Source organism: Sturnus vulgaris, chromosome 4, assembly GCF_052056855.1.
Source record: "Sturnus vulgaris isolate bStuVul1 chromosome 4, bStuVul1.hap1, whole genome shotgun sequence".
In the NCBI taxonomy this organism is placed as follows: domain Eukaryota; kingdom Metazoa; phylum Chordata; class Aves; order Passeriformes; family Sturnidae; genus Sturnus; species Sturnus vulgaris.
The window spans coordinates 50,322,187-50,339,447 of NC_142246.1; the positions used below are offsets into that span (position 1 = coordinate 50,322,187).

At 37.2% G+C, this 17,261-nt stretch overlaps 1 protein-coding gene across 4 annotated transcripts in view; it reads left to right on the forward strand.

Moving 5' to 3' along the window:
- Window positions 1-17,261, forward strand: part of PPP3CA (protein phosphatase 3 catalytic subunit alpha) — a 166,928-nt gene that overhangs the window by 119,767 nt on the left and 29,900 nt on the right. For all 4 annotated transcript variants that reach the window (XM_088163953.1, XM_088163954.1, XM_088163955.1 and 1 more), the window contains exons 4-8: window positions 5,168-5,279; window positions 6,467-6,612; window positions 8,590-8,729; window positions 15,142-15,219; window positions 17,019-17,113. In XM_088163953.1, the coding sequence (XP_088020079.1) occupies window positions 5,168-5,279; window positions 6,467-6,612; window positions 8,590-8,729; window positions 15,142-15,219; window positions 17,019-17,113 (571 nt within the window). The remainder of the gene's footprint in view (window positions 1-5,167; window positions 5,280-6,466; window positions 6,613-8,589; window positions 8,730-15,141; window positions 15,220-17,018; window positions 17,114-17,261) is intronic.

The following is a 17,261-nucleotide window of genomic DNA, read 5'->3' on the forward strand; positions in this document are numbered from 1 at the left end:
TAATAATAATAATAATAATAATAATAATAATAATAATATCTAAACCAACTTTGGAATGATTTTCTTGCTCAATTCCATATAACAGCATACTGTCTTATGTGTCACTTGACCATCATAAGGTACATCATGATCATTTTTGGCAGAGGAAAGAGTTAAAATATGGAGACTCGAACCAATGTTCAAAACTAAGAAAACTGGAGTTATGTTTTAAAGTTCAGAACATGCATACATTTCCCTTCCTGAAATTTCAGAAGGTGAAACTGGTTTTGTGGTATTTTCAGCAAGAACAAAGTGATATGTTTGGAGTGAGTCTGGAATTTGACCACTGGACCTTGCACCAATTAAAAAAAGCATCTGGCACTTGAGATGCTTCTGAACTCAGTGAACTGTTGGAAATTAAGTGGTCTCTCCCAAGAAAAGAATTACACATAAATAAACTTATTTGTAAATGGGGTGAAGTTAATGCTGGTGAAGTTGTGTGCTTATTATCTCTCAAGTATCTGTGAATTTTGAGGACTTCATTGGAAGAATAAACACCTTTCAGCATCCTCTATTACTGTAGTGTGTTAATGTTTTCTAATAAACAGCTTGATTTAAAATAATTTGAGCTGGTCAGGAATACTTCACTAGTGAAGTCAATAGTTTTTTCAGTTCTCTTAGAGCAAAGAAAATCCTAGGACTTTAATGACCCTAAATTCCCTTGCCCTTTTCTTCTGTAGACCAGTAGCAAATGTCTTTCTTCATAGCAACAATTTGCATCTTGTGATATCTCATTTTTGTATGGCAGTGCTCCTTAGAGCTATGAATATTTAGTAATTCAGCAAATTCAGATTATTTTTTATATATATTAGATTATCAGACTGGAACATCTGTTTGTGTCAAGGCCATCCTTCCAGCTTGACTGGTCCTGTGCCAGCTGTTCCCAGTGTGATTCCCCAGCATGCCAGGAACCCCTTTTGGCTGCAGAGGGAGAACATGTGATGGCACCATTTCTCCTGCAGTGATGCCATCTCTCTGTGGGACCCATCTTCTCAGGGAACAGCTGTGGCCTAGACACAAGGCCCCAAAAAGGAGAGTTAGGAGTCATCACTTGAATACCTGTTTAGAAAGTACTAGCTATAAGAATTGGAGGAACATTTACAAAAAAGAATTTTCTAGTCACTTTTTGCTTGAAAAAGTGGTATTTCTTTTTGGATATTTTTTATCTTTTCAGATATTCTTTTTAAAGGCTGAAATGGGAGTAATGTGGTTTAAGTAATAGAAAACAGTATATTGCTATTTTAATGAAACCCTACTTGTAGTGAAGACAATTTTTCTATATTTGCCCTAGTGTTCAGAATTTTCTTTGTGCTCAAGGGATAGTAGTTCAGATATGGCAGTAAGTTGCATCTCATGTGAGTATTCTGGTTACAGCTGCAATGTATTTTTATTTGTCTCTGAAATTATGCCATAATAGTCATCCCAGTAGCATGGATGCAGCTATGTGTGTAAAAAGGTACGTGATTTCCATTGGGATAGTTACTCCATTTTAGGAAGCTGTATCTGGACTAGATATTGTGATGGTCTCATCATTTCAGTGCACCTGAAATAATGCAATTTTTGTATTTAGGTGAGGTGTGTCTTAGAGAGTGGGGGAGTTATGCCAGTTCTACAGGTCACAAGGCATCAGTAGAGACCTTAGTAATGTGTGGCTCAAATTACCCTTTCAGGCATGAATTACCTCACACACACTCTTTAACACTTTATTCAATCTGCTGGAGGAGTGCCCGGTGCTGTCAGTCATTTGGAGGGGGAGTTCATCTTCTGTGGCTCATACAAAGCCACACAACTGGCAGTGAGCTGCATCTCTCTCTTCCTGCCACTACCAGTGCCATAGCACCCACAGGTGACCACTGTGATGCTGTGGTTCTACTCAGGTAGCCATGGTGATGATTTTTCAAGGCTCCTTATTTTAATTATGTAACTTGAAATGCACAGAAGAACTGTGGGGCCTTTGGTTTTCCTTTTCAGGATGGGCTGAGATGTGGAATTGTGCAAATGCTCAAATTCAGCATGTGACAGTGGAGTTTAATGCCAAGTCTATTTTGAAAATGTTGGCCTTTGGTTTACACAGTGCTTAATTGCACAGACCTTTTCTTCCCTGAAGCTGAGGCTGCCAGAAACTCAGCAGGAAAACAGCTTGACTAGGGGAGCTGGACAGATTACCTCTTTGTAACAAACTCATGTGCTATTTCAACAGCTGAAAGACACTAAAACAAGTAAGAGGGGTTTGAGGGTCCTCAGTTAAGAGTTGTAACTTCTTATATTTTTTTAAATATTAATATAATATAATTATTTTTAATAGGTTCAAATTAAACAGGCAAAAATACCTTACAGATGTCTAGATCGCAAGGTCCTCACTGTACATTCTGCATAGAGTTACAACAGAGCTGATGTTTAGTATGTTCTTAATGAAAAAGTTGAAGGGAGCAAGGTATTTTAAAATTTTACAACAGGGAAGCAATATTAGGAAGTACTTGTAGACTTTAAGCTGAGGTTTTCAATAAGGGAGATTTATCAGGAATCTTTTGACTTCAGTAAGAATTATGATATGTGAAACATGGGTAGGAAAAAATCAAAACCAGGATGTTTGCTCATGATTTGTTGTTTGGACATAAGGTTTTTTCTATGTAAATGACTAAGTTGAAAAGCCGTGAAAATCGTTGCCCTCATATTTGCTCTTTAGTCTGCATGGAAAAAAATCTTCTAATTAGTTCTTATTTACTATTACAATATCACTGAACTACTGAAAAGGGAGAAAGTTAAAGGAATCATCTAAACAAAATAAACCTTTGATATAGTACTGCTGAACACAACACAAAATGTGAATGGTGGGCTTATACATTACTTCAATTGTGTCAGAGAAATAGAACTTTCTGGACTGTATTGATTATCTTGTATATTCTCTCTGGTTCTCATGAGTACTTCAAAGGAAGCATAGAAAAAAAAGAAATAAATAAATCTATGATAAGCAAATATGGAGCGATCAACCTGTAAGCAAGTACCTAATGCCAATAGGTTACAAGTTCCATCTCTCCTTATTTTCCCTGCTTTCCAGATCTGGACAATATTTTAAATGTGGAGTGTTTATTTTAATCTTGCCAGAGCTTTAGGAAAATTAAAAACTTAATTATGAGAGCAATGTAAACCACTTTTTTTTTAATATGCCATTTCATCTAATCATTAATTGTGCTTTTCTAAAGGTGTTTTGGCAGGATTAGAAGCTCTAGGGTAACTTGGATATGACTGGAGCTTTTCTGGCATAGATGGGGGTGTCACTTTAAACGTCTTGTCTCACAACATTTACATCATTTTTTGCATGAGTCAGCTTAAAGTGGAAGGTTCTGGAAATTCTTGGAGGACTGAAGGAGTCATCATCAAAGAGAGAGAGAATTGCTCTGGTGGTGTGGACAAGTTCAGGTTTCTTGCCCCATTGGAGTGAAACCCTCAAACCAGAGTCTGCTGGAGTTTACACAGAAACAGAAGACTTTCTCCAGGCACACCCTTTGTGGTTGTTTTGGGCCACAACAGATGATTCCTGTGACATAACACCATAATCCCATGGTGGAATACGTTAGCATGATGTCCCCGGCACTCTGACATCTCTCTCTCTTCCTGCAGTGCCAATAGTGCCAGGGAGGCAGAAGAATTGGCATGAGCTGGGAGGCCTTCTGTGTGTTTCCAAGGGGGAGAATTAGTTTTACAATTCCTCAAGTATAATGCCTGTATTTTTGCTGTTTTCCTCTGTCTGCAGACCCTCTGAGTAGAAGAACAGAAATTACAGATAAAGAACAGAGCATTCAGATGTTTACATGTAATAAATTCAAGGCAATGACTAGTAGTATAAAATTCCTGCCTCTGTGTGATTATCTATGGATAGTGTGAGCACAAACATCAAAATGCTGAATCCCTTCTTCTTTTCCTTTTTTTCTTTTAAGTTGCCTGTGTAACAAACAAGGCAGAGGAAATCTACATGTTGAGATGATTAAAGTTATTATTCAGCTGTTTTTCAAGACACTCTGAATTGTACAAGGCAATTTGCACTATAATGTAGAGTCATTACATTAACAGCAATGCTGATCTGAAACCGTAGAGTACATTCTGAATTTCCAATCTATTGATTATTTAGTTAAATGAAATGTTGGTTTTTTTCCAATGGAACAAAGGGGAGTGTTAGGAAGTAGTTGTAAATGAAAGTGGGATTTTTTGAGACCTTTTGTTTCTTGTGCAGCATTTCTGCAGCTCATGGTAATATAAGCGAGGAAAGGTTGGAGGACAAACTATGCAGACAGGTTTTCTGGCTTTCTAGAGAAGACATTGTGGTCTGTACAATGTCATTGCAGGCTCATCTCGTGAGATGAGTGGGTCTTATTTCCATCAACTTCCTTGGAACTGTGAGTTAGTTTTCAAAACAAATATTTTTAATTGGGTGGTTTAGAGTGGTCTGGGCAGAGCTTAGCCTCTCCAAGTTTTTTTTTTTTATCTTTAGAAACACATCTAGAAGAAATGTCATCTCAAATAGAAATCTTTAGGAAAGAGAAAAGGCATTATAAAAGCTTTCTTGTTACTTCGTTTAATGCAAGAGCTTTGTGGATCTTTTTATCCCAGTTGTATGTAGGGAACAATGTTAAGTGAAAAATTAACAGGCTTTCATGTAAAAACTGTGTAATTCTGAAAGCTGAGGTATTTCCTGAAGTGTGAGTTAAATTGTTCTGAGGCAAATTTTCCTTAAGCCAGGAAATGCAGGTCTTCTGGTGAAGTTGTTTCCGCAGAAGGTTTCTGCCTAACGTTCCAGGTGGTGAGTGTGCACTTCATTGTAGAGATGCAGAGCAGTTGCTGTGTGAGAGCTGGGGCTGCTGGAGGCAGTGCACAGCTGACCAGGGAGGTGCCACTCAGCAAGAAGTGTAAAAGTCTACCAGAGTATACCCATATGAGTTTCAGCCAGTCCGGGCTGAGGGCAGGGAGGTGTTCGAATGTAGCATATGAAGAGTGAAGTTAATCAGTTGAAAATAAATGCTTTGCACCAATTACTTTTACTTTTTCTGCTAGATTTTTGTGATGGAAGGGAATGTAAATTGTTCTGTCATTAATTATGAATTCTATTTTTCTTTCTTGTTCTGATTCGCAGTGTGTGCTGTACTTGTGGGCCTTGAAAATCCTTTATCCCAAAACACTGTTTTTACTTCGTGGGAACCATGAATGTAGACATTTAACAGAGTATTTCACATTTAAGCAAGAATGTAAGTCTATCTTACTTTTCTCCTCTTAACTCCTTTCTCAGCAACTTAATCTGTTATTTTGCAAATATTTGATACTGATTTACAATTAGTAAATTTTCATGTACTTTTCATGTTAACTGCCATTAATTTTAAATTGTAATCCCTGTTCCCTGAGAGGGCAGTCACCTCTCAGTGGTGTGGAATGGAAGGGCTTAGACTCCCCCAGCTCCAATTTGAGCTTGCCAGCGTGGTGTGGGTGCATCTGGGCCTGGATGCTCTTGGTAAACGTGTACTGCTGCTGATGCTTTTTGTTGCAGCTGAGTGTTTGCTGCCCCATGCAGCAGCCTGGCAGGCAAAACCTGCTGGCACACCAGCCCTGGCACCTGTGACAGGCTCCTGATTGCTAGTTAAGAAGGGCCTCATCTAATGGGGCAGGAGAAAATGCAAGGAATTTTTATTTTGTTTTTTTCTTTTTCCTTTAGGTGTAGCATTTTCACATTTATCCTGTGTGTAGGCTTAAACTTTACAATATGCTCTTTTGATATGAAATCCTTTCTGTGTTGCAAGAAAGGATGCAGTGACACATAAAAGCTCATTAGATGTAGACCTTTACCTGCACAATGAAGCTTCTTTTTCCCTATGACACTGTAAGATGAAACTATTGCCACAAGTCTGTGTTTCCTTTCTACACTGGGGATAAAGGACATGTTAATTGGCTCAAAGGCTTCATGGTTTACTGAGTTTAATATGCATATTGGCAAATTAACATTTCAGCTTCATTGTACCACTTCGTTCATTTCATAATGGCATTTCTGTAGATAATTAATTATAAGGGACTGGTTTAAAGTTCTGACTTTTTCATAGAGAGTATATTGAATGATAGTGATGATAAACATTTAGCAGATGTTTTAAGGCTTGCTCTAGAGATTTCATGCTGACTAGAAACAGTAGACTGTAATGGTATATTCAGTTGTTTATTTACAGTATTTTAGAAAAATATATAGTAAAATTTTATTAATTTCACCTCAGAACAGGAAGAATTTTTCCAGCAGTGGATTCCTGAAGATATTTTTGTACGACGCAAAAGTTTGGGTACAGTCCTCAATAGCAGATAGAATAGTGAAAGAAAAAGTTTGAGCTATTAAGCATATTCCTTTTTCCTCTTAAATATTGATGGTGCTTTCTGTTACCATCCTAATTTTTTTAAGGTAAAATCAAATATTCAGAACGTGTATATGATGCCTGCATGGATGCCTTTGACTGCCTTCCCCTGGCTGCTCTGATGAACCAACAGTTCCTGTGTGTACACGGTGGCTTGTCCCCGGAGATCAACACCTTAGATGACATCAGAAAAGTAAGTCTTTGAGGTATTACTTATTAGCACAATGTAAGCACCATCTGACGACTCCTTGTGCCTTGTTAAGTGTTCTGTGCTTTCTTGGAGAAGATACAAAAGAGCTCTAGAAGAACCTCACAATATACAAAGATATAATGAAAGAGTCTCATATGATTGCAGTGAATATAGTTGGTATTCTTTTTAAATAGTCAAGAGCTTCATTCTCAGTAAGGTCCCACCATATTTTTAATAGTTCTGCATTTGAGTGCCCAGCAGATTGTCTAATTGAGGCCTAATAAGTTCATGCTTGTCATACTCTTATGTTCTGAGAAGTTTCTCAGAAATCTCATGGAAGTTCAGAGAACAATGTCAAACAGCTTCTTCACGTAATCCAGTGTTATTGCATGTTATCAAGGATTTAATTTTTTATTCACATGTGTTGTAGAAGAGGTCACAGTTGATATTTCTAAGAAGAGATGTTTAAACCATTCATTCTTAGTGTTCCCAGGAAAAAAACAAACATTCTTGTTTGCTATTGGAGACTTGCAAACGTGGATATATATTTCTGAGCTTAATATGTTAGTAAATGGTAATTTATATTCTGAGCTTAATATGTAGTCTACTAAGAAATGAATATAGTTTTAAAAAAACCTGACTTGAGCCGGTAATGACATGTTTTGGTCTAAAAGCAATTAGCTTAAGATATTAACTGCATTTTAAAAAATTACTGAATGCAAAGTTTTATTTCTGAGATAAAGATTCACTATTGCAGTAAACAAAAATGCTCTGCATAAAAATTAGCTGGTTCTGCAACAGCATAAGGGCAGAGTTAAGTTGTTTAGCTCTCAGATTCTAGATTAGGTTCATTAACACCTTCCCTTCCCCCTGCCCAACCCAGCAGATTTATTTATCTTTGGCAATCAGCAGAAATTGGGTTTGCTTATTTATGAATTTTTGTTTAATTTAATGAATTGTAATTACATAACCATTAATTGCAGAGGGCTGAAATAAGAAGTGTAGATATGCTGTGAATATGTCAGATGTGAATGCAAAGGTAAAATTGTAGAGGTCTCTTACTGAAAGTTTCTGAGTGTTGAAAACTTACAAAACCAATTTGTTCTCTTGAAATTTTTGAGGGGAGAAGGTATCTACTAGCTGCTGAATCATTGCTTGATCTTTCTGGTCAAAATAGAGAAGGTTTCCGACTGTAAGCCTTATTCATACACCATCTTAGCAGAGCTGTTCTTATATGAAAGAATTCTTGAGATAACACATGGTGTTTTTGTGTTAAAAGAGTTCTTGCAGGAGAATAATGATTTTTATGATTTTATTTTTTTGCTATGCTTCATCTCATTTGCGGTATGATTCTATGTAATTTGAAGTTTTAAATACCCATAGTAAGACCAGAAAGAGAAGTTTTTAGCTTCTTAATTTGGGTTGAGGTTATGGGAACAGCAGGACTGTCATGCCAAGATGCTGTAATGTAGACATATTGTCTTGATATTTAGATACAATTTTTAGTGAAAATGTACATAAATCTAAATGGGAACTTGCTTTAAAATAACTACTGTATGTTCTTGAGGTGCCTCACTTACCTGAATTGAATGCTCTAAGGTTTAAAAAAATATGAAATACAGAAATACTATATATTCTCCATTGTCCACTGGAATGCTTGCAAAAACCAGTAGAAAAGGCAAAAAAAAAGCAAACAAAAATTCATGTAGAATGGAAATCCACTGTAATTTTCAGTTATATCTGTTCCTTCTATCCCCTGTCAATGTTTGCAAGGAGTGTTTTGCTGTTACTTCAGCTCCATTCCTTTAAAGCTGAAGAGCAGATTGCTATGAATCTCTTCTTCACCTGCTCATGGATTGAAAAATAGTAATTCTGCTTCAAAGCTTCTGTAATGCATAGTTGAAAGAAGTTAGTATTTTTTTTTTCCTGTAATACATAGTTGAAAGAAGTTAGTATTTCTTTGTCTGCTATTTTTCTTAGTTAGATCGATTCAAGGAACCACCTGCATATGGACCTATGTGTGACATCCTGTGGTCAGACCCATTGGAGGACTTTGGAAATGAGAAGACTCAGGAACACTTTACTCACAACACAGTCAGGGGGTGCTCCTATTTCTACAGGTGATTATTACTACATTGAATAGATTTCTGTTGGTGAACTGGTTCTGGTTTTGCTGTATAAATGTTTGCTTGAACTTTGTGGTACTGCCTAGGTAATTAGGCCTTTTTTTTTCTGCAGACTAGCCTTGTTTTCAGAAAAATTCATGCTTGCTTTTCTTGAATCTCTTCTGTTATGCCACATTGGAGAATCTCTAAATCACTTGATTTTCTTCACCGAAGCCTGTGTGTTTTGCTTGTTTCTGTTCTTGTAAGTTAGAGAATGAATGTGTCACTTTTAAAAAGGGGTACATAACTACATTTCTAGTTTGAAAATTAAAACTTCATTTCCAATGAAAGATGCCAGCATTGGAAAACTGATTACCTGTTGTTCTGCAGGGTAAGTAAAAATTGTGATTTCCCCCACAGAGGTACTTTTTTTTCTCTTTTTGATTCCACATGTTTTGGAGGGGGGAATAATTCTTATTATGAAATTCAGTATTTGAAGAGCATTTGTTAAATGCGACTTAGTAGTGCAGACAAATGCCTGTGACATTCTTGCAGAAACAGGTATGTACCTTCATCTGACAGTGTGGGGATTTTAAGAAATTTGGGCTTTTGTTTTTTTATTATTGTTGTTAAGAACAGCATACAGGGACACCAGAGTGGCAAAACTAGCAGTGGAGGAGGTTAAATGGCAAAATGAGTAATGTATTCATGGAAATATCAATTAAAAAATCCATTTTTGTTCAGGAGAAATGTGAAGATGTTATTGAAATGTTAAGAGGTTGTTGAACTTTTTGAAGTGAAGCAGTTCTGCTTCAGCTCATGCTAGTTACACACAAATCTAAATTTTCCTCAATAAACTCAGCAGAAGGGAAGAATCCAGCTCTTTCACTTGCCTTAGAAAATCTCACCTTGAGCACTGACTGTAGGTGTTTAGTAACATATCAAAAATAAATCAATGGGTTCCACCAGCAACCAGGTGAAAGAGCCACTGGAATCAGCCTCCTTGTTGGTAACATCAGGAAGGTAGAAAATGGTCTGATGTTCAGAAATGAGATTTCCTGCTCCCTTCTTGGAGCTGTAGTTGCTGCAGCGTGGGGCCAGCTAAGAGCAGAGCAGTTTGCTCTGCAGCCTGGTCTGCTGGCACCCGCCTCCAGTGGGGAATTCTGCCCACGCTCAGGTCCATGACATCTGGGAGGTGCTCAGTAGATGTGTTTGAGCTCATCATGAAAGGGATGGCAAACTGCTGCAACCAATTGATCAGTGCAGAAATGGTCTATGACTGAGGGGTAAAATCATTGCTCATGCTCTCAGCAGCAGCAAATGGTGGAGTGTACCTGAGACTCCAAGGCACTGCACACATGGGGAGCAATAGTGATTTCCCCTCGTGAACAGCCTGGCAGACATGGCTTGTGCTCAAATACAGAGCTGCTTATATACTGGAAAAGCTAGATTTTAGGTTGGAGGTTTTTTCAGACGTCTGTTCCATAACATTGCCATAAAATTTCCTTTATATATATATATATATATATTTCCTCCAGAAAATGTATCAGACCTAGTCTGTGTCCTGATGCATATTCAGAAAAGTGCATGTTTCAGGAGAAGAGGAAATACTCAGAAGACAGCTAATTATCATGTCATCTGTGAGGGTCATATAACTGCTTAATGATTCAGTCAAGGCTAGCTTTGAGTCACGTTATCTGAGATTATATAAAGGCAAGCATTCCTTTTAAAAGAAGTACCTAGTTGCCCTGGAAGATGACTAATTGCTTGCCCAATGATAATACCTGGTGAAAAAGGTATCCCTCAGTGTGGAATGTCTAATTTCCCTTGCCTTTCCTAGTTACTTCTGAGTAAAGTTTCCCTAAACAGGCAGCTTGGCTTGTAAAGGAAAGACTGAATTACTCAGTCCTCCTTCAAGAATGCCTGTCAATAGAATGATTGTGTTAATTCTTCACTGAATAAAATTTCTTAAGTTTCTTCAGTCATTTCCAAACGGGAAGTTAAAAGATAGCAATGAGGATTCTGAATGAAGATCAGGAAGATTTCAGTCATGCCTGCGAATCAGTTGAAAGGATTTCTAGATGATTAAGATCTCCTAATCAATTGCAGAAAATATCTGTAATAAATAACTTTTATTTATCCGAGATTTTCATTATAATGACAAGTTGCAAGTTACTTTGCTCTGACTTTAAGTTATTTCCTAATGCAAAAATGCTGTGTGGAAAATGACAGTAATGGGGCTTTCTAAGTGTGCATGTACCATGTTGACTGGACCTCCCATCTCAGAAGTGCATGAAATCCTCTGAATTCAGCCAAAACCCGTTTGTGAAATGTTGGGGCATCTCTATGAGAAAGTATAAAGATTGTAGCTTTCAGTAGTCTGACAAGCTTCTCGCTGCATTTCTTACATGACCACTCTTATACAGCCTATTGAATTTCAAACTGGTCCAGTGTTTCTTCAAGAAACGTCCTTTTATATGAGTTCTTGAAACTGCTGTGGCTAGTTGTAAAATGTCAGATCTTGAAACCATAAGCAGAACGTCATTTAGAGATGTAAAGAATAGCCTGACTTTCAGAAGTGCTCAGAGTCAACACTTAATGCATACCTTTAGCATCAAGCAGCATTTTGTACTTTGGATTGTCAAAATAGCACAATGCCAAAATGAAACGTTAACTGTGGAATATAAGAAATTCATGAAAATATATTAAAGTTTCTGTACTTGAAAGAGAACAAAAAATAACAGGGATATGATTTCATTTTCCCTATCTGAAGTTTAAAATTGTATGTCCTTTGTAGTCATGGTCATGTTTGATGCAATTTTGTGAAAAAGTAGAAATAATTAATAGAGTGCTGTTTTTTTAAATTGTTCTTTTATTATGGGTTAAGCTTTTCTTTCATCCATACCTAAAATAATGTTGTGATCAGAGTATATTATAAACAAGAGGGAATTCATTTGTCCCAGAGTAATATTAGACCCACAGGCACACAGTTTTTCAGCTGATCCAGCCAGTAAAGTTTTCCTGTTTACAAGATTCTCTAGTTCTTGCCTTGAATTTTTCTGGCAAATATTTATTTGCACTAAGCAATTTGTACTGATCATGTCAATGACCCTTTGCACTTCTTTCATAAGTTACTGGTACAGTAGCTCTCAGGCAGTTTTATAAGAAATAGGTTGGACACCAGGAAGAGCTTCTTCACTGAAGAGGTGGTCAGGCATTGGAATGACTGCCCAGGGAGGTGGTGGAGTCACTCTCCCTGGAGGTGTTCAAGAAACCTGTGCCAGCCTTGGATAGCAGTGAAATGGTTCAATCTTACAGATACTCTGTGGTATAGTAATAATTTGGGCCCTACAAGCACATGATTTCAGTGGTGCACTCGATGTGCAAGTTAAGTTTGTCAATATGCGAAGATTATAGAAAAGTCTGCTGAAACCTTTTGAAGACTGTATTGTGTCTCAGCTCAGGGTGGGAGGCACAGTTGTATGAAGTTTTTCTATTTTCTTCTTTTTCAGTAATAGCATTTTAAACAGATTCTTTTGCCCCCTTTCCTACTCTTCTTTCTCCCAGGCCAGAAGCTTTTTGCTGCCCTCACATTGTCTGCCCAGATGTACTGGTAAAATTCCTTGTGTGCTCCATCAGATCTGGGAAAGCATCCAGTTTTAAAGAATGACTCTGCAAAAAAGATGTGTTTATTTGTTCTAATGCAGTTCCCTGTTCCACTTTCCAGTGCAGCTCTGCAGACAGCACAGCTAAGAGCAAGCAAAAGCCTGGTGGAAAGGGATGTTCTGAGAGTTGCTTAGGACAGCACAAGAACAAAAGCATTTGCCTTTGGAGACTCAAGTGCAAGGCCAATGGATTTTGTAGGAAACCTATTTTAGATGTGCATGTAATGTTACAGAAGCCTTTGGACTAAATCTGAATGTTCTCTTTTGAAAGAAATGCTTATGCCTCTCTTTTAATGGCATGATGAGGGATATGAAAAAAATTATGTTAATTCAATCTATTTTTTCCAGCTGTTGGTTGAAAAACAATTTGAAAACATTCGCCATTTTGGTTCATGTTAGCAAAGTATTGCTTCTCTTTTAAAACTGCCCAGAAGTAATCAGTGATCATGCAAAAGAGACTTCAGAACTAGCAAACTATGTTAATGAGGCATGTTAATGGAAGAAGATGCCCAAGTAGGGAATATCAGAGTCACATACTCTATGGGGAACAACATCTCTCTAGCTTAGCAGAGGGGTGTTTTGTTTTCTCTGTGAATCACCACTCCTCCGTGATTCAGCATGACACGTGAAGGCAGGAGGATGGGTCACTCTGGAAAAGCCTGTTGCGTGGGGGATTTCTGTTTGTTTGTTTTCCCTCTTGGCCAACTGCTTTATTTCTGGCTCATCTGAATTACAGTCTGGGCTCTCCAAAGCAGGGCAAGGACGAGAGTGTTTCTGGAAGGGTAGCGCTCTGAAAACCTAGTAAGGAATTTGATTGCAAGTCAGCCATTTTAATAAAAAAAGATTAGAAAAAAGATTTCCAAGCAGAAGTAATTTCTACAAAAGTTTAGTTTTGATAACTTTTGCCATAATGTCTGTTTTGTTGTCTCTTTGAAGGACTTTTTATTTTTACCTGCTTTTTAGGATTTATGTGTTGAGAAATATTAATTAATCTAATTATTTAATCTATTATTTAAACTAAGGAAATGCTGGATAGCATATGTAATAGCTGCAAATGATGGAAAGTTTGCTTCTCCCAGGCCCTGCTTCAACAAGAAGCTCAAGAAAAATGCCTGCAAGTTGCTTTGCTTTTTTCAAAATAAAATATCCAGATAGACTGCTCATGGGTTGTTGTGGTCTGGGTAGTAGAGCAGCTGGCATGTTGAAGGACTCATGCTATTCACTTGAAAGAAAAGAAGGCAGGCAGTTTATTTTTTTTGTAAATTTGCATGGAGCTCTGTGTGGTATCTCTGTCTTTGTAGATGTTGGCCCTGTAGAATCAGCTAAATTCTGCTAGCAGAAATCTTATTTTCCACAGATTTATGAAGAACAAGATAATTAAGCAATAAAAAAACCCCACCACTTTTGTACTTGAAATGGAAAGAAGAACGTATCATATCTATTTAGGAGCATTTTTTACCACTTCATTATATCTTCTTTAAAAGCAGTGCTTAACACTAGATGAAAAGAATACTGTGGAGGAAAAAAAAAGTGTTAGCCTAGACATTTTGAGCAGCTGCACTGATAATGAACATAATCAACTGTCTATCAGATTTTCGTGATAGACCCCAGTTTTCAGAAGTTAATGTAAAAATTTCTAAACAAAATGTACCATAAGTCTACATTTAGTCACAATTAATTATGAAAAGAAATGTATGCAAATAAGTTCTCATTTGCCAGTGGTTTGAATGGCAGCCTGTCAGCATTTGAGATCATTGCAGTTGCCAAAATGATACTCCACATAATTTGGGAACTGAAATTGTTTTATAATGGCAATCTTTTTAGACCATTCCAAATACCGGACCTGCATCTGAGAATATATGCTAGGTTGCTCATGTCCAGAAACAGCAATATAGCATTCCATTGGGTTTGTAGCTTCTAGCTGCAAATGACATTTCAGCTTCAAAACACCCAGGAAGGTTTGGAAGCAAGTAGTATAATTTCTCTTGGATAAACTAAAGGAAGATGATGCATTAGATTGGGGGAATGGGTTTTGTAAGTTTTCATCTTTTTCATGCATGTAGTTAGAAACTGATGGGACTTTTAACTGATTGCAAGTGGGCTCTTAAGGTGGTCCATGGAATCATGCCTGGGACAGCAGTTTTTCGTATAATGTATAGTTGAGATTTTTTAGTTTTTTATCTTGCTCAGTATGTTTAGCACAGATGTATTCAGTGAGCACATTTTTGGGGTTTCAGAAATCACAGAATTTTAAGTTGCTGAGGGGAAAGATAATTTGTTTATCAAGGAGATGAAGTTCAGGAAGATAAAAATCCCCAGTTTGAAGTTTGATTTGCCTTTCTTCTTTCTGTCTCTTTCCCTCTTGTTCCACTTAACCACCTTATTTTCTGGTGTCCACAAGCAGCCACTCTATACAGTAGTCAGTGAGTGAACAAGCTTGTTGTCTTACAAGCAACTGTTGTGTTAGATTTTTGGAATACATTAAATCTTAGAGTAATAAAAGAAAGTACCTTTTTTCTGACAAGCCAGAGGCTGATTGTTGTTATGTAATGAATTGGAGTTTCTAGCATTTCTTTGCAAGCAGCTATGAGTGGGATTAAAAAAGACACTGCTGGTAATGTTGTCTCTACTGAAATCTGCCTGCAGAGAAGGTGCTGATTTCATGAAAGATGCATGTTTTATGATACATTCTTTGAAAGCTAGAGCTCTGTGTGCTGCTTCTGATAATGCCATAACAGGTGCTATTACTTTTTTTCTAACAGTTACCCTGCTGTATGTGAATTCCTACAGCACAATAACTTGTTATCCATACTCCGAGCTCATGAAGCCCAGGACGCTGGGTAAGTATGTGTGGAGAGGGGGCAATAATCATAATTATGTATAATGGCCTACCATTCCCAAACAGAGCACAGAAAGGAAGAGCAGGTGAGTGAGAATGAACTCGAAAATATAAGTTGCAACAGCTCTCACTTTTTACTAATGCTACAAATATGCACACTGGCATTACAATGTCTTTTACATTATTATTAGTTAGTTACAAGACTTAATGAATGCTTTTATATGCCACTTACTTAGCCTTAGTGATTTTAAGTACTATAAAATAACCAGATTTTTTTTTATGCCAGATGATGCCAAAGAAAAACAAATTAATTTCAGAAAAAAGTTTGCAAATGTGCCAGAGTCCTCTGACACACTTATTGCCATGATGCCAGAAAAATGATTTGGCTTACAAAGGTCAGAACTGCCATCTTTTAGGACTTTCTCAGCCACCTGAAACTTTTGAACCTACTAGTTTTATACTTCATTAAAAACAAAAAAAAATTGTGGAATTCAATAGGCAGATAAATTTTTCTGCAAGTGTATCATTAATGAATTCAAGAAGTCTAAGCCATTGCATGCAAAAACGGTCCAGGTCAAGCATCAAGTGGTGTTGATGGTTCCCTATGAAACTATTGCCATTATAGAGGTAGAAATTTTTGTGCTGCTTTTAAAAAAGACTTTAAAATGTCCTCTTATTTGAAATGTACCATACTTGTGAGATATTAATGAAGGATTGGAATCTGAATAAATAGCTTTGCATATCATGCATAAATTATTATTATTATTGTGTTTGTTTGGAGGTAGAAAGCTTACCCAACTTGAATGGCAATAAAAGATAAGTTAGTGGCATTGTAGGAATAAAGTCAATATTCACTATGCATATAAAAAGCTATTCTAAATGTTTGAATTGTCATGACTTCAAAATGGTAATGCAATTAAAAGCAAGCTATTACTATGCCAGGTATACCTAGCATGAAATATGCAAGGGTAATGAAAATTCTTGTATTGCTTTTCAATAAAGGGTGAAAAAAAATTTTTGTGGAAGAGATTGCATTGAAATTATACAACAGTTTCAGTGCAACTTTTGTAGATGTTTGGTAAATTCTTAGGTTTCTTGTAGCTGAAGGCTAAAGAGCAGTGTTTGTTGTACTTGTGTCTAAGTACTGTTTGGCTGCTTTCTTTCCAATTACTTGCAGGTTTAATGCTTGATTGATTATTTGTTGGTCCAATAAGCCTTTTATTTTTCATGAGGCAGTAAGGTTAGGTAATGAAAACACACAGACATTAATAAACTGGCTAATAGAACAGAAAAGATTAGACACAGCCCTGAAAGTATCAGATGCTCTTTTCCCCTTTCCTTCTCACACCTTCCACATCCCCTGGCTTTGCCATTGCTTCCATGCCTGGAGAGGGCAGGCAGTGGGAGGTTCATGGGGAACACGCACTTCCCTTCTGGATGCAGGACCCTTCCAAGACACCTGCTGGTGCTTGCTTCACCTGCAGTCCCCCAGAGGGAAAGTCTGGGAATGTCCTGGGTGCTGAGCGAATTCACAACAAAACCCACCTCTGGCTCACTGAATTTCAGACAGAGACACAACTTTCAAGCATGGGTCCCTGGCCATGTCAAACTGTTATAATGAGAAAGTCTGCAGGAAATACTTCTTTCCTGTGGCTTTTAGTAGCTTGTGTGTGTGTTTTTCAGTCTTGGCATTTGTTAACAGCCAGAGCACTGATGCACTAGGCGTTCTTTGCACTGTATGTGGTGTACAAATATACATTCAACACTGGGTAGTAATTGGTATCTTCTGTTTCTTCCTAGGTATCGTATGTACAGGAAAAGCCAAACAACAGGCTTCCCTTCGCTAATCACAATTTTTTCAGCACCAAACTATCTAGATGTATACAATAACAAAGGTAAGAATTTAATTCCTGTTAATGTGCAGTAGACTGTACTTCTGTTTACTCGAATATGTTGGTGTCTTTTCATTCCTTTATTTATCAGTTCATGCCCATTTTCTTCCTCTTTTTATTAGTTAAAGCCCATTCTACTTATTATATAATA